Below are 25,108 nucleotides of genomic sequence, written 5' to 3'. Positions count from 1 at the left end.
AACATAATATTTAAATAATAAAACTTAAAGGACATGAAAATATTATGGTTTTGAGTAATTTGAGATTTTTCTCTTTAAAAAGGCAACTTTGGATATTTGAAATTGTTGAGTATGAATCATTTCTGAAAATTAATCTGTGTTAGAACTTGAAGTTTTCATAATTTTTATGAAAAAGGAAAATGTCCTACACACTTTTTAAGCACAGCTGCATAATCATAGTGATTCTGCACCACCACTAGGAGTACTAGTTACTGTGTGCTCTGAGGCTAGTGCAGGGTGGGAGCCCAGGGCAGCCAGGGATGGCAGGAAAGAGACCGTGACTCATTTCTCAAATCCTGGCTGTGTCCCCCTAAACAAGACTCTTGTCTAAAAAATCGTAAAAATAATTAACTAAATTATGGTTTAGGTACTGGAGTGTTTATTATGTAATCATAAAAACTGATGGTACTACAGTTTGTGGAGAAAGGCAAAATCATGTGTGTAATATCATTAAAGCATGGAAGCATATTTACCAAAATTACATATGATGAAATTTAGGAATATTTTGTTTCCTTTCCAAACTTCCTGGAATATGATTAAATTATAGAAATAAAGTGATTAGAAATATTCTTCATGTAAGCTATGGCTCCCGAGGAATACAAGAAAACAACAAATCATCTACAAACGTAACTGCACTCTTAGCACAAGCAAGGTCTGTAAGAATGGTACAAACAGGGTATTGCAGAAGCTCAAAGCAAGGAGGAGGTTTTTTTGTGTGTTTGCTTGTTTGTTTCATAGAATTTGTCTGGCTGCATAGGAAAATCAGGGAAGAAAGGATTCATGAGAAATGATAGTATATATTTGGACCGTGAAGAAAGGGTGAGCTTTCTATATGGACAGAGAAATACCCTTGAAGAGCTGTAAAGGCAGCAGTCCCAAGGTATGTTTTCCAGGAATGACCAGTAAACTTAGCCAGGGCCTGGGGTACGTGTAGGAAAATATGGCCAGGTTAAAGAATTTGGGAACCCCACGGGGAGTCATTGTGGATGTCAGACACCATTTGGACATTATCCTAGGCCTCTGACTAAGGCCATGCAGGAGATCTGCATTTTTATGTTCTATGAAACTACCTAGAATACCGGAAACTGTCCCTTCATGCAGTGAGAACTCAATAAACATTAACTGATCTTTACAATCTCAGCTCCCAGCATGTTTTACTGATGGAAAAGAAAAGGAAACTCTCACATTAGAAAGAGGCTGCTGAATAATAGGTGGACTATAAATTGACCCCCGTAAAGTTCCTTACCTAATCTAAACAGCTCCTTTCCAGACTGAGCCTCAGCCACACACTCAGCAGCTGCTCCAGGGGCTGGGAGGAGCCTTTGCTTTAGGACGGCAGGAGGCAGTGCTCCTTTCCCTCTGCCATGGAGGCAGAAGGAACAGCAACAATTACTTGTATCAAGCTGGGAACATTTGGAAGATGCAAAACCCCGCACCATGGGACACAGGCCACAGTGCTTTAAAAACAAAAAACAAAAACAAAAAAACTACTAAAAGCAGACCCAATGTCTTTAGTCAGAATTAAGGATGAAAGTATGGTGCTAAGCAACAGCTCCCTGAGTTCATAATATCTCTAAATTCCACTCACAAAAATTAATTTACTTCAGGTTTGAAGTGGAAATTTGGATGCTAAACAATATGGTAATTATCTTGTTCCAATTCCCTACAATTTTCCTAAATTTCCTTTATAAACATTGATTTAATGTTTTAATTTTAAAGGAAAGGAATACATCCGAAAGTATAAATGACACAGTATCTTTTTATATAGTTCAATCAACTCTTTGATTATTAGATCAAAGACTATTATTTTGCCCTTCTGCTATCATTATTCTCTAGAGGAAAGGCTTTAAGTTAAAAAATAAAGTTAACACCACTGTTCTTAGCTCCTCCAAGGGTCACCTTGGTAACTTCAAACTATGTACCTAAAGGTCCACTTTGTATTCTTCGAAACACAGACTGCGTCTTCCAAGTCCCTCAGTGCACAGAGCGAGGAGCTGGCGCCCCGGCCCTAAAGCCACATGTGCACCCCGAGTCCTGCACATCTGATTTCCCAATGTTGAGGCTGATTTTATCTATTTTATAGTCAGAGAAATGTCTTCTATGATTTGCCTATGGTTGATTCTAAAAGCTGAAAACAACGAAGTACACCTCATCAAACCGTACACTTTACATATGTGCAGTTTACTGAATGCAGCTTATAACTCAGTAAGATTATTGTTAAAACGGGGATCCTGGACAGCAAGGCTACGTACCTCCGCGCTGAGTAACCCGAAGGAATAATCTTAAACAGGTGAAAATTCATCTCAGAAAGTAACAGCGAATCTTTTTTTCTTAACATTTTATTTTTTCAGTTGACAAACCTGTATATATTTATCACATAGGACACGATGCTTTAAAATATGTATATTGTGGAACGGGAAGTTGAGCCAGTTAACGTACCCATTACCTCACATAGTTATCATTTTTGTGGCGAGAACACTGAAAACCTACTCGCCACATTTTTCAAGAATACAATAATTGTTAAATACAGTCACCACGTTGTTTTGAACTTATTCCCCCTGTGTAACTAAAATTTTGCATCCTTCAACCAACACGGCCCCAACCCCACCCCCAGGGATCCTCTACGCAGTCGGCCCTGCGCACCCTCGGGTTGGCACCCATGGTGGAGAGGGCAGACTCCCCACACAGACTGTGCTGCGCCATTTACGTAAGGACTTGAGCATCCGTGGATTGAGTCTGGGAAAATTCTAAACTAGGCATAACCAAATAACCAGTCTAGTTAATAAAAAATCTCTCTAAGATCACACAGACCCACCGGCTTTGAAGAACGTAACCTTCCGGTATAAAATATACACCTAGGTAGAGAACGATGGGAGTATTAACTGAAAAATTTAAAAGTCGGCAAAATTTACAGTTTGTTTTTGGTTTAGAACCTTCTGTTCTAAGAGTTCATAGGTCGCTCATTCATTCATGTAAGCAGCATTTACTGAGAGCTACTAGGGCAGGCACTGGGCCCTGACCTCAGCAAAGGAGGTAATAAGACAAGGTAAACCGGAAAGACCAGGTCCTGGCCCCAGCCCGCGTTCTGACAGGGCAGCGAGGGTGGGAGCTGGCAACTCCGTCAGCAGATAACTTAAAATAGTTAAAATACATAGAAAAGACTGCTAAAAGGAGTAACAGGAACAAGGGTGATAACAATCACAGCCATCATTTACACAGCTCTTGGGAGGTGCCAGGTGTTACTCTTAAGTGTCACTGGAATTCATTCACCCTATGAAGTTCACAGATGCGGAGACCAGGCCCAAAGTCACCTGGATGATCAGTGGTAGGGCCAAGACGCGAATGCAGGCCCTAGCTCCAGGGTCCAGGTGTGTGCAGTCCAGCAAGTGGCAGGAGGCGTTACCACAGACAAGGCGAGGGGGAAAGTAGGTCGGGAGTGACATCTGCGATGAGACTAAAGACATGAGAAATGCAGCCCTGCTTTCTGGCAGTAACTAAGGAGTAGGAACAGCTGTCTGTTAGGCCACTCCTACTTCATGCCATCTGCACATTATATTATCTATAGCAGAGGACCAAGTTGCTAAATAATTTTTTTGTTGCTGGAAAAATTGAGTGAGTGATATTTCAAATAAATGACTAAGAATCAAAATAAAATGAGAAACTTAATGAAAATTTATAGTTCACCATAAGCCTACAATATACAATTATGTCTGAAAAACATCTAAAATCCCATCTTTAGCATTTACTTCATTCAGACTTTTTGCTTGCTAAGAATCATGTCATCCTTGTTCAAATGACTGTTAAACTTGCATGAGTCAGCTCCAAATTCATGGGGTTAAAATCTTCCATTGTGTTTTATAAAAAACTGGTGTTCTTGAACAAAAAAAGAATCAGGCTACTAATTTCTTTTTTTAACTGCATTCAGTCCTTCACAAAAACACCCTTTTATACATATCCTGGCATGGTGTCTTCAAGAATTCCCTCGGGCTTCCCCACAAAACTCTTAACCGTTACTACTTTCTAGTTTACTTGAGTGAAGGAAGAAGAGCCTGTCTCCTCTGAGGCCTGACCAGAGAGGGGTCTGATGAGAGTCTCCAGAGAAGGGTGCCTGTGATCACAGCAAGAGAGCCCTCATCTTACGAGCTAGACAAGGACTCCAAGGTACAGAATTCAGGGCCATTTATACAGCTTTTCTTTCCCCTACTCACTTCCCCAACCAGATTCTCCTCCATGCAAGCCTTAAAAGAATTCTGTGCTTTACTTTAATAAGCAAAGTGTTTTGTTTTAATAAGAGGAGATTTGTTTGCAAGTCAACACATCACCATCTCTGTGCTATCGCCTCACCCCAATGCACGTGGAGACTGTAGTCCACGGTTTCAGGATGCTGAGGGAGAACAGGCGACTGAAGACGGGAGGGCGGGCAAAGCGTCCCAGCAGCGTCTCTCACCACCTCGGTCCTCCCACTTAGTTCTCTCTTGACCCACTTCCAGTGCTTAGCTCCTTTCAATCTACCTTACCCGCCTAACTCCACAGCTCCGTGTTTGAACCTCTGACCCAGAGATTCTACTCCAGGTCCACAGACCTACCCCCAGGCCCACCCTGTTTAGCGTTTCTGCCACAATCACACTCCTTGGGCATTTCCATTGCCAAAGCCGACCAGTAGGAGTGAAGGAGGAGTTTCCGTTTCCCTCGTTACACACGGTGGTGAGGCTCTTTTATTTGATCACTACTCTACTCTACTCTCACCTACTCTGGGTTACGGTCTCATCTGAGTTCCACACCACTATGCATAAGACATGGTGGTGCCAGACCCTTTGAGACATATCATCCCATTCGATCTTCTCAAAACTTCTGGCAGGTAACAGTTTTTGGCAACACAGTGAAAAAAAAAAGCAAAAGCACCTAACACTGATGGAGATTTCAGTGTTTGTTTACAAGATATAAGAAAGCTATTTACAAATGAATTTTTGTAACACAGGCTGTCTTTATATTGGAGACTATCTGGGCCCTAGCACAGGCCAAATACGAATCAGTTTACAGAGCAAGAGAAAGACCATTATGCAGGAAAAAGCCTCAGTTTTTGATTCCTGTAGTTTGCGTTACCACATCTGAGACTGCCCTGTAAGACAGTTTACATTATTGAAATAGTTGAATTTTTGACAGGTCGCTATTGAAACCTGCCTCTGCTTTATTCCCCAAGGGCTTTATTCCTCTGCTTTATTCCTGCTGGCGGCGCTGGTGCTGGCGAGGTTTCAGCCCCAGGCCCTGGGCATCGTCTCTGATCGGCATCACTCCGCTCAGCCCCCAGCCCAGCCCCTGTGCTCCCCTGGGAAGCAGCCCCCTCTTCTCCCTTTCTGGGCAGCTTCCTTGAGGACAGAAACTTGAAAACAAACCAAAACCAAAGTTTCTGGCCACGTGTGGCTGGAGGGTCCTGAGTGTCCTTCTCTCTCCAGGGCAGGCAGGACTGTCAGCCCCCACACTCCCGGCTCGTGCCCCCACCCCCACCAGGCCTGCCCCGAGCCTCCGCTCCTCTGGCTCCCCCGCTGGAGGAAACAAACCACAGGCCATGCCGCCATTAAATGAGACAGGCCATGGGAAAAAAAAAAAAAAAGGTGTCACGAATGCCCAGATACTCTGCTCCCTCCCAGGAACTTCATTCTGCTGGCCTGACGTCAAAGAAGTGTTCACAGGCTCCTAGAGAGAGAATCTGTTTACCATATCTCAAGTGGTAACAACAGAAAAAAATATTCTTAACTCTCTGGCAATCCTTCCTGTACATTATGTATGTAATTCTGGTGTAAACGAGGAAAATGCTCATTTGATGCTTGAAAGAAAAGAGGCAGAAGAATAAAAAGACTTTCCACTTGGGCAGAAGTTCATCTTTTCAACTTAAGTCAGAGTAAATAATCTTAATGACTCAAGTGACTCTGGACTTGCATGGGTGGATCTTTTTGCGCCTATCTGTGCAATGCTACACCCGCCCAGTAACGAACACATAGCCATCCTGCGCCTGCGTCACACCAAGTATCAGCATGCAGTACTGATAATACCTAACAAGTCATGACAGGCTTTCATTACTAACCTTGCGCGTACCCATGCGCTTCCAAGTAACCATTCAAATACTTGGAAATGCTTGTAGTTTTCCATGACCCACAGTCAGAATACATACACGATGTACAGGAAGGACTGCTGGAGAGTTAAGGAAGTTTTTTTTTCTGTTGTTTACTTTCAAAGGAGGAAAAAATTATTTCAATAAATAGGAACAACTGAAGGGTATGGATAAAATTCAAGACTCATACATGGTTTGAATTACTTTCCCATGGATGTACAGTAGTCAAAACTGATTTTTTATGAAAACTTTGGCAATCTCACTGTGTACAGAGGAAATTGAGTGCTGGCTACAATGACACAATTTGTCACTTTAGTTTTCAGAATCATGCCAAAACAAATGCCTCAGATAGAAAGATGGCAAAATTATGATGGTAATTTTTCATTTTTGCATGCTTGAGATACATGCTTTGATATTTTAAACAACAGAATTACTTTCAATTCCCCAAACAATCTGCACTGTCTCTTACTTCTGGCTTTTGCACACGCTGGTCTCCCTGTCTGGATGTTCCTCCTGCCACAAAATGTACCTTTTCTGTTTGTCTTGGTAACCCCTATTTATCCAGCACACAGATAGACATATCCACTACGACCTCACTTCTTCCCAGAAGCTGTCTGTGACCTCACGTAACCTTGTATCATTGTTTGGGCTGTGCTTCCTTCTTTGAAAATGCCTTCAATTTTGTTTTCAGCAAGAAACTCTTAAAGGACATTTAGTTTATGATACATGATGTAATGAAGGTCTACTGTAAATTGTAACTCCTTAGTTCATTTTTACTTAGTGTTATTTTTTAAAATAATGCAACGATGTTACTTTATACATATTCTCTAAAAAGATTTCACTGTGTCAGGATTGGCCAGGAGCTTTCTGAATGAAGCTGATTATAAAGAGAGGAGGGGGCTAAGTAGTTGCTGGGATGGGATGGAGGGAGATTCATTTACTTATTTATTAAATGTTTAGTGAAGGCTACTCTGCGAATCACTATTCTGGCTCTGATGATGTGGTAGACAGCAAAAGAAATAAGTAAACAAATAAACAAATACACTAATCTCCCACCCTACTTCAGAACTTTCTCGACTTTCTGCTCCCAAAGCTGGTAAATGGAATAGAAGACCCGGATGCAGCGTGGGTGACTGGCAGTAGGCGCACAGTAACACCTAACAAGACACAGGAGTGCTTTTAGCAGGGAGACGAAGTAAAGCCTTTCAAACATTTCATAATCTTCAATAATTGTAGGATAAGATGGAGGAGTTCTTCCTAATCCCTCCAGTGATCCGGAACAGGGCACTCCTGGTACTTTGTGTTGTAAAGGACTTCTTAATACTTGGATTGCATAATTAAGATTTATTTACTAAGCTGAAGACCAACGTGGTTCAAGTTTCTGCAGACTCACTCACCTCGACGTACGAAATCGGAAATATCCCTATTCTGTCTGCCAGCACTCCTTCAGCCCAGTTTTCATCCACTCTGCGGATCACGGTCAGAACGTCATCCTGGAGAAACAGTAAATCATCAGTCCACCTCATCCCACTGTGCTTACTGTTTAATTCTTCTTTCTAATAACTCAAGTTTTAGGAGTATATGAATAAAAATTCGATGACATATCTTTAGTACATGAGTTCTATGTTTTCATGAACTAAATGGTGACAGCCAACCTGGTGTCCTTTCAGACAGCAGCAACACTATGAACTCCCTCTACCCAGGGGCTGGCTGCTTATCTTGGTAGTGCACATATACAGCTAATATAGATCTAGATTATGTCCAAACCTAAAAACTGCAATCTCAAATGCCACCCATCCCTGCCTCTTGAATTTCTGTTTTAGATCGATTCTCAGATGCTTCTTACTTTCTCTCTGATAACACACCAAATGCCCATTAAAATGCATATCCTACTGCTGTTCTTTACAAAAAACACAATATTCTCCTTAAAATTCCAAACCATTTTATCAGTTCAGTAGATATACTCCTGTGTGCTTTAAAGCAAAGGAATTTACATATAAAATAAGGAAGTAATGATGTTTCGTTTTGTTATCCATAATTCAGTACTTTAAAATCCCTGAGTGACAGACACACACCCTTAAAAGTAGCTTAGAAATAAATTTAGGCTCTAAATATGAAAATGATACCACATACAGCATCGACCAAAACTATCTCTCATATAAGAAGTCTGTGCACAAAATTGCATTCCTTGTGACTTAAAGACTGCCTCTAGGTATTTTTAGCAGCACAGTGAGACAGTTCACACAAAACCGCTGCATCTTTCTACAAAAGGAAACACAAGCCATATTCCCGTGCACCCAGGTGCAGAGGAAGAGCTGGCAAACTGAAGCAATCGCATCCTAACCTCACCTTTGCGAAGGGAAGGCAATCCTTGTCTGCTTCCTTGTCTTTCACTTCAAAGTCATAAAGTGCTTTGCACTGAGGTGGGGGCTGAGGTAATGGTTTAATAATCTGCACAAAGTTGGTGGGGAAAAAGCCATGGATCCCGTTGACTTCCCCATGGTACCAATTTTCATCCACTTGTCGTCGCAAAATGATGATGTCACCTTTGCTGAATTTAAGGTCTCCAGGCTCTTTTCCTTCGTAGTTGTATAATGCTTTGGCACATGGTAACTGAGGTATACCCTTAAAGAAAGAGATAAATTTTAATGAAAGAACGGTCCAAAAATGTCTCTGAAAATATAACTGTATTATCCCTGTGTTTAAGTCAAGGTGAAATCCACACTTTGCCCCTTGAAGAAAATCTCACATAAAAAACTACGTATGTGCACTACCAATAGCAAATACAAAACAAATGTCCACAGTGAGACAAGAACAGCAGGATATCCGTGCACCAGCCACGACGTAGCCTTCTATCCCTAAGTGTAACCTAGCGGGGGGCTTTTGGCCTTGCTCGTTCGAGGTTATTAGTATCATACATGAAAGTGTGGCTGCCGAGTCTGCCTCTCCGGTATGAAATCCAAGAACTCACAGAAAACAAACTTAACTTCCTACATCAACTACTTTGTTCATTAGGACAAATTAAACACTAAAGAAAAAAATTTAAACAGAAGCACATTTCATTGATTTACTACCTGTACTTAAGTTTGACTGATAAAAATCAGAGTTTGACCTTTAGACAAACCTTTTCCTGATACTGTTTTTAATGTGGGCAGATCATATTCTCTCATGAAACTCAACAAGTATTTAATGAGGGTCTACTCTGCGAGAGTCTGGAATACGGCAGCGAGTGAGACGTCGCAGTCCCTGCCCTCTCAGAGTTTATAATCTGTAAGTGTACAGACACACAGTCTTTTACAGTCTAAGATCATTCAACTTTGTTCTCTCCTGGTTAGAGAGCACTCTTAGGCTGACAAGCTAAGAGATGAGGTATTTAATGTCACTACATTGCATTGTTTTAAATGACAAGTTTAAAATTGTGGGTGCACCCCTAAGGCAATTTAATCAAATGGATTAAATGATACTTCCCAAATGTATTAGGGGTGCCCATTCTTGAGCACTAGTTGTCACTTTAATATCTCTGGACTCTCTGGGCAATGCTGCTTTCATTGATTCAGAGAATAAATGGCAAATCAAACATGTCTTCAATAATCCAGTGAAGGGGATTACAGAATACCTGCTTTTTGTGTCCTTATTCCTTTATTCATTAGCGAGAAAACATTTATAGAGCTTTTGCTTTTTACCAGGCAATATGCTAGTGCTGAGGATGTCAAGAAGGAATAAGGCACACGTGTTCCTTAAGGCATAAGACATTAGAAATGATTATAATACAGTGTATTAAATGTAATGATACAGATACGTGCACTATTTATGGGGGCGAAGAACACAGATCTCTGGGGTTTGGAGTGGGGAAAAAAACACTTCCTGGAGGAGGTGACACACGAGCCAAGTCTTACAGGATGTGCGGGAGTTAGCCAGGCCAGGCTGGAGTGGAAGAATAAAAAAGTGAGGGCACTGCATGCAGAGGGGACAGCACCAGAGAGAGAAGTTGCGTGTTGGGCAGAGGGACTGGGCGTGTGAAGACTGCGGCGTTCCCGCACAGGAATTACGGAACGTAACGAATAGGAGAGAGACAGAGGCCAGTTTGGGGAGGGTCTTGAAATGACGTGTGAAAGAGCTTAAACTGCTGTGTCCTTCAGGCAACAGCAAGTCCCTCAGGGTTTGAAGCACAAATGGGCGTGGCAAGACCCACGTGTGAGGAAAATGGACGCGAAGAGGGCAGGCAGGCAGACAGCTATGTGCCAGGCATAGGCCTAAACCAGTTGAATTTTTATTTTTTACAAGTTTAATCTTTCCAATAAAATAGAGCAATAGTTAGCAGCATGACTCATATCACTCCCCCTGCCAAAAGAAACAAAACAAAGTAGATCAAAGCTTTATACCCTTGGTGGCAACAGAACTTCACAATACAGTATTCGACAATTAGTGTGGACTCTAGTTGGAGATTTAGAGTCTGGCCTACCTATAAACCAAACTTTTTTGTTAAATATTTTTGTTTAAGAATCGTAATTCTTGCTCGCAAAATGCTCCTGGCAGTCATCTTGCCTTGGCTTGGTCCACGTGATGCAGCTGGTTAATGAGAGCTGCTCTGAGAGGCCAATGTCCTGGGAAGACAGGAGTTGAGCCTTCCAGAAGGACTGACAAGCTCGTATGCTCTCTAACTTTTGGACCCTGTCTTAAGAGCTGGCCTCTAATGGCATGACTCCTGTTATTTCTGTCTTGACCTAATCTTGTAAGCAATTCTGCTGTGCCCTTTGTGCCCAGAAAGGAAATGCCCACCAGGAACTCCGGTCCTTCACAATCCTGTGTACTCTGCTCATAGTACATTCAGTGTCCAACCATGTGGAAGGAACAATTCTAATTTTTCTCTGCCCTCACGGATCCCCCACTACATTCTCTACTAAACTGTGTGTTTCTTGAAGCCTGTTTAGAACAGCTTAATAGTATTTCCCAAGACAGGTTTGAGGAAATAATGGTAACAGTTAATAAAACAGCAGTAAACATCACTATGCAAAGTACTGACAAGTACTGCACTAAACTCAACTCCTGTAACACAGCTAATGAGACTATAACCAGCTAGTACAGGGTGCTGGTTGGGAGCACAGACTCCACAGCCATCCCGCCTGGGATTGAAGCCGACGTACTGGCTGTGTGATCTTGGGCAGGTCAACCTCTCTGTGCCTCTTTCTTCATTCGGGTTGCTATGAGGATTTAGTGAATTCATGTATGTAAACCACACCTCAAATGGCCCGGCACTGGGCCATGTGAGCCATCGTCATCATCGTCATCACTGGCCGGTGCAAAAGCTGGCTCACCAGTGAAATGAGGCACCTGACAATGCATTTGTCTCTATGCAGCTGGATGCTTTTCCTCGTGGGTGAATTCACACAGCAATTACATTTTTAATACATATTCACTGTATAACAATGCAAAGAATGTTCCTCCTAGGAAGTGTTCGGGATTTTGAAATGTGCATTTCTGAAGCACACATTTGTTTTCTGAGTAGAATCCATTCATCTTCTGGTTGAACAGAAGAAATTACAAATTCACTGACATGCACCGTTTAATAGGGGATGGCATTTTAGATGTGGCTGTAGTTCATCTTGACAGGGCTAATGTAAGGCATTGGAAGCCTGCATGAATTAATTGAAAATCCTATTACAAACCCAGTGACAAATAACTCTATTCACCATTATGGCCTATTTTTCCCCCACCTCAATTAGCTCTGTTTGGCCCACTCTGTCCAACTCCAAGCCAGCCAAATCCATGCACCAAGACACAGACTCAGCACTCTTAGAAACCATTCTGAACTGCTCCTTGAAGAGATCTGTAAAATTCCAAACGGTTCACAATATGGTTCTTTTGTGATACGCTGATGTGGGAACTGAAGGAATTTATTTCTTTACAGATCACTTCCACACACCAGTGGCCTAATGGACTTATTAACTTTTCCACAAAGCAAATCTACATGTTCCCAAAATCATCAAGTATTCTAACGGGACGAGTGGCAAGGAGAATGCTTATCATGGTAACAGTGATATACATTGTGGTTAGCTTAGGGCTACACTCCCGTGATGCAACTGCAAACCCATTAATTCACACAGACTTGCTAAATCTTGACTGCTAAGGTTATTTCCATGACCAACAACCACAGAGAAACAATCATAAAGCTGATGACAATCTAACCCACGAGCAAACATTGTGCATCTGATTGTGTTTTCCTATGTTCTTTTTCAATTAAATTCCAAGAGGCTGGAAAGCCAGTTTCTGTTAAGTTTCCCAAAAGAAGGTTTCCCACATTAAATAAAATGAATTCTACTCTGATTTCAAATCAAGCAAAGTTCAGCGATCTCTGAAAAGACTTATTCCCACACAGACTGCAGATGATTAAGGACAAATGGTGAAACGACTTAGGAGAGCAATAAAAGAACACATTTTCCTTTCGCAACATCTGAAGGATAAGCCAAAACAATCGGTTTGAAGCCCAGGCCTACTCCGGGGCAAAGCACGCCCAGGGTCCACGGAGGCACTGCCTTCTCACTCGTCTCCTCAGAAAGGTCTCAGAGCCGTGTCGTCAGCGGGCCCTCTGCCCTCCACACGCCCTGGGCCGGCTTGCCAAACTGCTCCTTTCTTCTGCACCCTCTCATCAGGCCAGGCCCCCGAGGACCTGCAGGGCTTACATTTCACTTGGAGACTTTCACTTGGCTGCACATGAAAGGGAGGCTTAAAAGGAGCGAAAGCCAGAGAGAAGCCGACTCCGCAGCCTAACCTTGGGTTTGCGGCTGTCATTCACGCTGCCAGCTTCGTCAAAAAGCTTGGCAGTTTAGACAGGCCAAGTATTAGAAGAATTTTGCATCTAAAATGCATTTCAATAAACAGCGACTATTTTGCTCATGTAAAAATCAATGTGACAGTAGACCGGTTTTACATTTCAAGTAACTTCTGTTTCTGAATCACATATCCAGGTTGTCTTGTAAGACATTAAAATCCTCATGTGATCTGCATACCAACATTTTTTATTAAATGCTTTATACCTCCATTTCTTACCATCAAGTGTATTCCAATATGTTGGGCAAAATGCTACTTGATGATCTAGCTGAGATTCTAACAGGTAAATAAAACATCCACTGCCAATTTATTTTATAGACTCTAAATGCCAATGCCCAGATATACATGCAAGACAGCCTCTCTAAATTCAAATTCCTTCATGCATTTCTTACTGCTCCATAAAGTAAAAAAGATTCAATGACCTACTAAAAAGAAAATCTATATAGAAGACACTCTTACAGTGGGAACAGCTATAAAATGTGTATAATTTAATAATTTAGTTATATCTAAATTGGCACAAACTCTGGCTGATTCCAACTTGACTTTCAGAAACTTTCCAGAAAGGACTGAGGCACAAAGAAATCACAGTAATAGAAAATTCCACACAGAGTACCAAGTAGGAAAACGGGTTGAGGAGAGAATCTTTTTTAAATGTCCTTTGTACAAGAAAATACATGTTGGCATTCCCCTACAAAGTAAAATATCTATCAAGATACCCTAACAGAATTTCATGAAAATACTGATTCTTTAACAGTTAAGTCTTAAGTATTGTTCTCAAGACGTCTGGGTCAGATAATCACTCAAATATGATTTGGCCATCACTTGAAATGTTTCCACTTCAATATAACAGACATCCAAGATGAACATAACAAGTTATTTTTGCAAAGCAATTTCAGAAGGGACTGAGAATCCCATAATCCCCCAACAGTCCCTCTTTTGTTTGCTCTTTCCTTTAAACAGTTATTTGTGGGGAGCACTGTGCTGGGGAATTTTCACCTGATGATCACTTCCTTAAACTTCCAGCTTGCACTCATCCCAAATTTGCCACATAAAATTTTCTGACCATACTAACTTTAATCAAATCTACCAAGCACTTTGAAGATGGCAGTTGTTAAGTAACAGAAATTAAGAAAAAACATATTTCTTCATTCACACTTACTCTTTTTTGCCCTTATTCTACTATCCCGGAGTCCCCTTTTCTTGCATACTCATTCTCTTAAGCTTTCTCCTGAAGCGGACTCTGTCCAGCCAGCCAGCCTTCCTCAACTCCAGACCTGGTGCCGGCGGTTCCCTGCTAGCTCGAGTCAGCACACTCTCCATGTGCTCTGTCCACATCCCTGCGCACACGCAGCCCCTACTCACACTCCGTCCTCTCCCCTCCCAGCTCCTGCAGTCCCTTCCCCCAGACTCATGGACCTGCAGTCCCCTCCCCCAGACTCATGGAGTTCCTAACTCAACTCTTGACCAAACAGCAACAGCCAATTACCGTCTCCAGCCTTGCTGCTGCGGTGGCAGGACTGGTTTTGCGAAGGGGCAGAGGGAGAGGAGACAAAGCAGTAGCTTTCTTACCAAACTCCCTGGGCTGTAATCGCTTACATAGCAAAGGTGAGGCCGAAAGAGTATGTTAAACACCCAGAGAGAAAATGAAGAACAGTTTTCCAAACTTCAAAATGGAAAACTGCTCTTAAGATTCTTGGCTACTTTTTTTTTCTAGGAACTACAATATAGAAAACAAATTGAAATATGTCTGCGGGGCGTGGGCTCAGTCTCCACCACCCTGATTTCCCTCTCCTACCAGTCCCAGAGGGCCCAAGGGAGCACCCAGAGCATGGTTTGCAAGGCAATGTTGTAGGGGAAGAAGAGGACGAAGGGGCATTATTTAAGAAATACCTATATTTAGGAGACAGAAAAAATTAGGACCTAGCAAGATAGGAAGAGAACCAGCAAAACATAACCAGAGCAGCAAGAGTAATTCCTGAAACATGGCTGTGTCCACATCATCTATGACTTTACAATCTGGAGACAGTTTCCAATTACTTCTTAAATCAAATTAATGTTCTAAATCATGAGTTTTATAGCCCTCCATTTGGGTTGACCGTTCCACCTCATATTTTCCGCCCTCAGCAAGCAAATCATCTGCTGTCATCACCTCTAACCTCATACATGCCATTCCTCCTCCACCAAAATTCACCAAGGACAGCCCGTCGCTCCCTCCACCTCCTCACCTGAAAAGTCTCCAGCACGTGTATAAAAATCATTATACTTCTGCAGGTGAGAATCATGCTGCATTTCTTTCACCTGCATTTTTACGTCTGTCTAGGATGGCTGCTTCTGTTGTTTGGAATCAGGTGTAAATCAGGCCAAGATCACAGGTCTGGTCTTTGTGGTGGTCCCTGCTTCCCAGATGTGATGGCCACCTGTCCTCCAGAACCCAGCTCAGGCACTGCCTCCGTGGGGAAGACTCTCCCAGCCTTCCCCTACCAAAGGCTGGAGAAGGTGCCACTCCTGTGCATCCGTCTTACACACACTGTCATCATGGCTCTTATCTTCTCACTTTGTTTACAACTTGTTTCCATCAATAGGTTATAACCACCTAGAGATCTGGGACTGTGTTTCACTCATCTTTGTATCGTGAACACCCACCCCAGTGTCTGTGAATAAATTCTGGATGAATAAATGAAAAAAAAAAAGTGTATGTTATCTCTAGTGCGTTAAATGCTAAGGTGTGGAGAAGTAAGTGGAAGAAGACCACATCCAAAGGAGAAGCAACTAAAAAGACAATTCGGTGGACAGTCATGCTCGCCAGCTTTTAAAATAAAGCACATTATATGCAAACACATATTTATGTGTCTTGGGTACTCTTCATTAAGGACAGACTGCTAATCTACCTTTTCGAAAGTGCCCTCCTAAGAACACAGTGGGTGGTGGCACTGGATTCTGAGCCATGGGAGGTGGCAGGAGTACCCAAGGAGGAATTTCACTCTACTTCCTAAGGCTGCTGGGAAACCCAGGGCACAGCTGGGGCAACGTCAGCAAGTACCGCTAATTGGACAGAACTCAAAACACAGCCCATTCTGGGAAGGGGCAGTTGAGTGTCCTGTACTAAGCAAATAGCTGGCATTTGAAAAATGTGAAACAAATTGTGCAGCAAACCACAGCAAACAAACATTTTCCTTACAAATTCATTTGGTAGTTATGAGCAAATAGTCAAGTAGTTGACATACAGTGTTTTTTTTGGATGGCCTTAAAAAGGGAGCGGCTAACTGACAGATAAATCGTGAAAGAAAACAAATCTTACGAATTTCTTTAAGGGAAGACAGCTACTGAAAATGCAGTCACCAAAGGAAAATGCAGGAAATTCATGTCACTTGTTGCCCTGAATATTAGTTTTCTGTTTCTTCATGTTTGATAATTATGATTGTTATTTTGTAGAGAACAGGAGAATTTACTGGGAAAATTCCCTGAAGTAACTTGAGTTACCATCTTGAGGACTCATAGCAGGATGGGAAATATTTCCTGGTAAAAGGTCAAGTTTCTACCTATTTGGAAAACAGATTCCTGTCAAAGAATCTGCCCGTCTCCAGCCACTGCCCCACTCTGGGCCTTCCCCCTAACCCCAGGGGGCATGGGGCTAGATCAGGAGGAATGATCACTTTCCAGGAACTCTGCCTGCATCTTATCTAATCTTTGCAGAAACCCAGGAAAGTGGGAGGTTCAGAAATACAGAGGGAGAGGTCTGTGTGGAAACAGGTTTTAGTATTAAATAAAGAGGTCAGGTAAGGCCTCAATCAAATTTAATTGCCTAGCTTTAGTTTTTTTATCCAGTATTTACTTTAATACCCTGGAGAGAGCATGCTCATATAAGATTAAAGATGAAACACAGGTCATAGTTTCAAAACTAAAACATCATCAGAACAGACCCACGCATATATGAACAATTAGACAAAAGTGCCAAGGCAATTCCATTGGGGAAAATAAAGTCTTTTCAAAAGATAATTCTGGAACAATTAGAAGCCCATGGGGGGGAAATGAATCCTGACTCCTATCTCACACCATATACAAAAATTAATGTAGCATGTAAAAGCTAAAGCTATAAGTTTTCTAGGAAAAAACATAGGAAAATATCTTAGTGATGATGCAGGCAAAAAAAAAAAAAAAAGCCTAACTAACCCATAAAAACTGATATATGGGACTTCATCAAAATTGAAAAATTATGTTAATCAAAAGACAAATGAAAAAACTAACATGTAAACCAAAGGCTGGGAAAGATATTGCACATGTATATATATAGATATAATACAGATGTGGATATCTGACAAAGGACTCAAATCCAGAAATAAAAGAACTCCTACTAATCAACAAACAATTCACTTTAAAAACAAAGGATTTGAATACACACTTCGAAAAGGAAGAGATACATATATACACACATACATATATGGCCACGAAAGAGTACCCAACATCATCGGTCATCGACAAATGCAAAATAAAACCATGATGGGATAGTATGTCACATCCACTAGAATGACAAAAATTTAAAGATGGACAACATAAAATGTTGTAAAAAACGTGGGGCAACTGGAACTCATACATTGCCAGTGGGAGTCTAAAACTTTTTGACAAATTCTCATGAAGTTATACATACAGCTACTCCTTGATCCAACAATTCCACTCCTAGGTATTAACCCAAGAGAAATGAACATGTACGTGCACACACAGACTTGTACACAAATGCTCACGGCGGCACTATTTATAATACCAAACACTGAAAATGCCCCAAATGTCCATCAACAGGAGAGCATATCAACAGTGGAATCCCACTCAGCTATTTTAAAAAATGAATTATTGACACATGTGAGTAAAAAGAATCAGAACAAATACTCTATGAATACATTATGACATTCAAGAATAGGTAAGACAAACCTAATGTGATAGAAATGAGAACAGGAGCTACACATGGCAGGTGGGGAATAAGTCAAACAGTGGCATAAGGAAAATTTCTGAGACTGAATTTATTCTCTATCTTGAGTGGGATGTATCAAAACTTATTACACTGTACACTTAAGAAATATAATTCACATATGTAAATTTTACCTCAATATAAAAATATCAAAAAAATAAACCAGTAGCAGCACTTAGGAAAAAAGATTAGAAATGACTACCAATGCCAGACAGGTGACTACGTGTGCACACAGAAATGGAGACACAAAAGCATCACAATGAATAACGAGCTACCAAGAGAATGGCAGAACTGGACAGACAAGAATCTGAAGTCCAGAGGTGTAGAGATTAATGTGTATAGGGAGCTACTTTTCCAAAAGGAAATCCATCACTGGGCAGAAATGAGAGCATGTAACGTATCAAAACCGTCTCTGCAACAATCTGGCCCTCGACCAGCACCAGGTGGCCTCTCTCTCGATGTCCAGGATACGTTCTGAATACCACAGACAAAAGGAACGGAGAACTGTGGTGTATTCAGTGAGCAGACAGAAAGATGATAAAAGTATTGGAAAATACTGACAGACAAGCTGAAGGAATGAGATGTATCAGTGGACCGGTGTAGGAGCAAGTCTTCAAATAGCATGAAAAGGTCTGACACACAGAGTACGTCCACTTCGCATTCACTGAAGAAAAAACACAGGCTTAACTGGTGCGTGCATTATTTAAGTTGGATAAAAGAGTTTTGTGACAGGGGGCTGTTAAATATTGCAATGGATTATGATACCTCTTTCACTGGAGACTTTAAAAAACAGGACAGTCTCACAAGTTTGGTTCTGCCCAAAGGCAAAGGAATAGACTATGATTTATAATCTCTAGTAAAACTGTGATTTCTTTGGCAATTGAACCTTTCAAAAGAAAAATTTTATTCTTGATGATTTTGTCCTTTTTGGGGTGGGAATCTCAAGAATAAGAGTAGTGATGAGATATGGGAGAGAGAGTGGGGAGTAGACATTGGGAAAGAAAACAAAATGAGAATATGAATTAAGCTACAGAAATCAAATCAAGCCAGCCTCAGTACTCCAAGGTCTACCACAAACTGCTACCACGTCATTAGGAAAAGTAGAGACGAGCTCAGCTGTGGGCAGGCAACCCAAGCTGGCTTTTACCTCCTTGGTTTTGCTATACGGAAGAAGTCATACACAATATGTGTATTCCCATTATTATTCTTCAAAGTGTTCTACTAGTCAATTAAATGTACAGCTTACAGAGTAAGGGCTGAATAATTACTTCAGGAGAACGTCATTTTACTTTGAAATAAACTTATTACTAGGATATAAAACCAATCCTGTGAAATCCATAGGGTAGAATCAAGGTCTTTAAAACATAAGGCTTTTCACTTAAAAAAGAAAAGCCACCCTACATATGCATATGCTTTGGAATTTTGGTTTTCAAAAAGTAGTATCAGAAAACTGAATGTAGCTAAGCTGTACCTTCTTCCTTCAGCTAAGCTCTTTCACCATTGATTAAGTCTGCTGGAGATGATGCTTTAAAAATGCCTTTGTAAATATCCCGTGGTACTAAAGTGAGCGCTACTAGAAGATCCTAATTGCCTTTTCTCTCTAATTTCTCCATCATATGACTGCTCAAGAAATGCTACTGGAAAGTAAAAGAAATATCCATTTGCGATGAATAATTTTACCAATAGGTGAATTATTATTTCACATCAGTAGTTTCACTGAAGCTCTTCCTCCCCACCCCAAAGTATTCCAATTCAAGTATACTGGTCACCAAAAATAAGAAATAAGAGCAACTTAAGGGGAAAAGGTTTACTAAGTCAGTTCCAACAAGCCCAAATCCAACCTTTTATTTTCCTTTAAATAACTTAACAATAGGATATGAGTAACATGTGTTTTCAACCAAAATGAACTATGATACAAAAATCATATATATTTTTTTATATTTCCAGGTGATTAAATATACAGCAAAGAATATAAAACCAAGCAACCATCCATGTGTGCATCTGAGGCTACTTTTATTAAGCATTTAATAGATACTGCCTAAGAAGATAACAGATCATGCTAACTGCATTCATAATAACGGAAAGTTTAAGATAATGAGAAAATTGATAACCAGAATATTTTTGGCCATGGCAACAGATTAAATTACAGTTTTTTAACATCTTCCCAATACATTACATCTGTATGTTTTAACATTAACTACCATGTGAATTGTATTTAACTCACGCTAGTCTTGAGCCTGGGGCCTCGTGAAGCATATGTAACTCACACATCTCTTCACCCTGAGAGCCACAGGAACTATTTTTCAAATTGCTTATAACTCGCACACAGAAAACAATAAAATATAACACATTTTTCATTAAATTAGAAAGGATCGTTTTGTTTTCGAAGTTTTAATTCTATTTTTGTAATAGAACACTGTGGCCCCAGGGGGAAATTCTATTTTCTAGTGTGACAGTCCATGTGTTAAAAAAATTGTTTAACTAAATCTTTTTTTAGGCAAAGCAACTAGCTGTTCATATTCCACAGGCTGTGAGCTACATGAGGGCAGGGCTGGAGCTCATTCATTTTCATATTTTCGGAGTCTACACACAGCACAGGGTTAACTATCAGGTGACTACATTTCTGCTGCCTCTTACATCCCTCCATCCTATATATGTCTGTCTGTCTAAGATTCATTTTCTTCCAATATAGCTTTTATCAAATCAGCTGTCTGTTCAACCCTTTTCTAATTCCTTCTCTACCAAACTCAATTCAAACCTTTCTTTGAATTGGTACTTAAAATCCCCACAGTATGACCTCAAACTATTTTCTCAAAAACCTCATACTGCACTTCAAATGAAAAAACTAAATTACTCAAGAAGGATCTCCCAAGCTACACAACCCCCCAACCCTTTCACAAAAAATCACAGGAGACTTCTAGAAGATGATATGTCACATAAGAAACATGAATGGCTGAATATGATCTAGAAGACATGAAAAAAATGGAAAAGAAATTTAAAAAGAATCCACTGAACCCAAAAGTGCAGCAGGTGATACAGGTTATTTCCTTCTTCATAGATCCAACTACACTGCAGTGAACCATGTTGATATAACCCTAACACTGCAAATGCTGTTTTTATGGTACTTCTATTTTTAGAATCAATCTCTACACATAGCAGAGTAATTAATTTATAGCTACAGAATAGAACGTTATAAACTCTAACAACATCAAAATAAAAAGACACTGGACAAAAATCAGGAGGCAAGCTGAAGGGGAGGTAGGAGGTAGAAGTCATCTAAACTTGACCACTTGGCATCTGAAATTGACACTGTGTAAGCCTAAAGAAAGCCAGAAATGGAAACATATTATTTGAGGTTGTAATGGTAACCAGTAGAATTTAAGAACAGAACACAGTACAAGCACTTATCCCTGGAAAGGGGATTAGGGTATGAGAGGAGGGACACTCCTGCTTTCTATTTTAGAGTCTTTGGGGCGGTTACGTATTTTCTATCCCTAACAGGTATTACTCTAAAACTAAAATGCATAACAAAAGGAATAGAGTGTGTAAAATTCTAATGTGCTTGCTATAAATGTTAATAGATTATCTTTGTTTATTAAATTATTCTGACCTACAAAGAACATGAGTAATAATATAAAAGATAACTCATTATACCCATAATCTGATTTGAGAAATAAAGCATTTTAAATGCAATTGAAGCTGCCTATATTTTTCGTCACCAACCACATAGTAGATTAACTTTTAAAAGCAAAGAAGAAAAGCTAGGTAGACCCTGACTATTTGATACTCACCCCACTCGCCCCACTCCCACTTGCCCCTAACTATTCCTGGTTAAGACACTGACTGCACTAAATAATCGACTCTGGCACTGGAACACAGTGTCAGCACAACATCAGTAAAACCGCCACTATGTCCCTTGTTATTCAGACTCTGTCTTATCATAAATAGACTTTCTAGGTTGCTGTGCTAAGTTCCTTCAGGGATACAAAAGAGTAGCAAATGAACACAGCAAGTCCAACAGTTAAAAAAAAAACAAGGCATGAACTGTCTCCACAACCATGCTCCCTGACTCTGCAAGGCCTTGTGATTCAGTTACTGCGGATTGACCTGGAGAGCTGACGTCCAGGAGCTGGCCACCCTGAGGTGCTCCACAGCATGAAGCCTAGAGGGTTAAGCACGTTAACTTTCAAGAAAATAATAAAAGCCTAAATACCTTAATTTAAGAGGGGTTAGTTTACTGAGCTTGTGAAATATGAGGAAGCCGCTTGACATGTACTTTCGAAAATACCTCCTTTTTAACAAACTTAAGAAATCAAAGTGCAATCTCAACTATCAGCTATCTAATCATTTACAAGCTACTTTTAAAGACGGGGCATACCAAGTTGACGATGTATGAATTCTTAGAACTTCAGTCACAAAAACTTCATTAATCAGAGACAAGATTTCAAAATGTTTAAAAGAAAATAAAGACATTTCCCTCTTTCTTGCAAAGTATTTTAGAAAAGTAAGATCACTCCCCCCATCGCCACCAAAAATCTGGCTTTAAGGCTACAGCATTATACTTCAACTTTAATTTCCCGAGTCGATACACACACACACCCCTACAGAGACAGAGAGAGAGATCTGCATCTGTCTAGATAGAGGGAGAGAGGGAAAAACAGTGACTGGATTCATACCTGAAGCAGCCCTGTCCCGATAACACAATAAAAAACCAAGGTTTTCAAACTTTAATGAGGACATAAGCCACCTGTTCAGTGCACATTCTGATTCAGTAGGTCTGGGTGGGGCCGCAGGCTGGGCACCTGGATCAGCCCCAGGGCCGTGATGCTGCCACCAGAACCACACTTAGAGCAGCCATGGGAACCAAGGGTCAATCTCCTTCCCAAGTTCCTTTCTTTCTCAGTTGCCCCAGGGCTCAATCCTCTGACAGTTTCTCTTTTCTATCTAATTCACTCCCAAGATGATCTCATCTACTTCCGTCTTTGAAAACCATTTATACAAGCCATTCTCAACCCTGCCTCCATGTGACGATCAACTAGGGAGTTATTTCTCCTTTTTAAGTTTTTTAAGGCCCCCCCCCCAACCAATTAAATAAACATCTCTGGGGTTGGGTCAGAAGCATATGGGTTTTTAAAAGCTCTTCAACATGGCTCATATAAAGGGCTAAGAAATGTTGATCTACTCGAAGGATGTCTCCCAGATCCAACCTCAGCTACGACCGCTCCCCGAGCTCCAAGTGCCTATCCATAGCCCGTCCTGGATGTCTAACAGGTGTCTACAAGATGACGTGTCCAAACACACCTCTTGATTTCTGCCTGCCCCCATCAAACCCGGCCCCTCCACCGTTTCCCTGTCTCAGTAAACAGCCTCCCCATTCACCCGGCTGCTTGGGGCAAAGGCCTGGGCTCCACGTGATGCCTCCGCTCCCCTTTCCCACCCACCTCCCATTCGGCAGCAAGCCTGCTGGCTGCAGCGCCACAACAGCCTCAGTCAGTCCACTTCTCACCACTGGCACTGCCGCCGGCTTGAGCCGGTGCACGCGGTCCCTGCATGGCCACTCTCCACCCGCTGGCGTCCTCCACGCTCTCGCCTGTTAACCTCCCCACAGCTTCCCCGCCCACCGACCAAAAGACACAAATCCTTCCGTGGCTCCAAGTCCACCACCTGGCCCCTGCGACCTTCCAGATCCTCTCTCCGCCTCTTCCCCCACCTTTGACCTCCGACTCGGGCTACACTGGCCTTGTTGCTTCTCGACCGCCCCACGTTCTTTCCTGCCTGAGGATCCTTCTCTTGTTTTCCATTCTACTTATTAATAGAATTTTATTTACAGACTTACTCCTACACATCGTTCCGGTCTCTGCTCTAGCGTCACCTCAGCGAAGCCTTCCCTGATAATTCCGAATCAGCCTCACATCCCCAGCATCCACCATGACTCCTCACGCTGAACTTCCTACCCTGCTCCTTTTCTTCGTGGCATTTGTCGCTACCTGAAGTTACACCAGCCGCCCCAAAACACTAGACCATACGCTCTAAAAACAGTGCGTCTGTCTTGTTCAGCACGGGATCACAGGCCTATATCCACAGCGGGCACGCTGCAGGCGCTCAGTGCTTCCGGACTGAATGCTTGCAGGCCCCTCCCCAGTTCATATTGCAGCCCTGACCCCCAGCGTGACGGTATTTGAAGGCAGGGCTTTGGAGAGGTAATTAGGTTTGGACAGGGTTATGAGGGTGGCACCATGGAGCGTAAGGTCATGGGGGTGGAGCCCCCGTGATGGGATCGGTGCCCTTAGAAGAAGAGACACCAGAGAGCCTCCTCCCCTCCCTCTCTCTGCACATGCACACCCAGGAAGGGCCACGGGGGCAACGGCCGAGAGCGGCAGGACAGGAAGAGAAGCCTCACCAAGAACTGAATCTGCCAGCACTTTGATCTGAGACGTCCCAGCCTCCACAACTGTGAGAAATCAATGTCTGCTGGTTAAGCCACGCAGGCTATGGCATTTTGTTACAGCGCTCAAGCCGCCTAAGTCACTGGCAAAATGCATAAATAAGGCAGTGGAGAGTAACCTGGATGGGGGCTCTGTGATGTGCCCCAGAGCTCTGGAACCGTCCACCCTTTGGAATATCCAGTATCTTCATCAATAATTTGAGTGAAGGTACATTAGGGCATGTTTAATTTGCCGGTGACATAAACCTAGAAGGGAGCGCTAGATAGCTTATACGTTCAACAGAAATAGGATTTTAGAATATTTTCACAGATGACCAATTCAGACCACAGAAAGCAAATATTTACTGGGATGAAGATAAACTTGTTAAATTGTTTAAAACCACTTGCACAGGTACAAACACGCAGTAGACCTGCCTTAACAGGTTGAATGAAGAAGACTCAAGGGCTTTTGCTGGCTACAAGTTCAGGATGAGCCGCAGGTAACACAGCTCCTGTGGGAATTAAGGAGGACATTGGCTGGCACGAATGAATGCTGGTGGCAACCAGGCAAAGAGACGGTCCTTCCATGAACCGACGGATCGATGACATCTGCAGCATCTTACCCAGTCTGTGCACCTTAATTTAAAAGGAATATTGATAAGATGATCTCTAAATATGGAAGGGTAAATGGTCCAGTGAATGGTCTAGAAACTATGTTAAAGAACAAATGCCTGAAGGAATTAAAAGA

The 25,108-nt window shown here is 41.7% G+C and overlaps 1 protein-coding gene across 1 annotated transcript in view; it reads right to left on the bottom strand.

Moving 5' to 3' along the window:
- SH3RF1 (SH3 domain containing ring finger 1) overlaps nt 1-25,108 on the bottom strand; it is a 166,221-nt gene that overhangs the window by 48,020 nt on the left and 93,093 nt on the right. The window contains exons 2-3 of the mRNA XM_012657141.1: nt 8,498-8,773; nt 7,546-7,641 (exon numbers count right to left, since the gene is read on the bottom strand). Coding sequence (XP_012512595.1) covers nt 7,546-7,641; nt 8,498-8,773 — 372 coding nt within the window. The remainder of the gene's footprint in view (nt 1-7,545; nt 7,642-8,497; nt 8,774-25,108) is intronic.

The sequence above is a fragment of the Propithecus coquereli genome, unplaced genomic scaffold (genome assembly GCF_000956105.1).
Source record: "Propithecus coquereli isolate 6110/MARCELLA unplaced genomic scaffold, Pcoq_1.0 Scaffold53, whole genome shotgun sequence".
NCBI lineage: Eukaryota > Metazoa > Chordata > Mammalia > Primates > Indriidae > Propithecus > Propithecus coquereli.
Note: the sequence above shows the minus strand (reverse complement) of the source record. Positions and strands in the feature narration are given on the sequence as shown.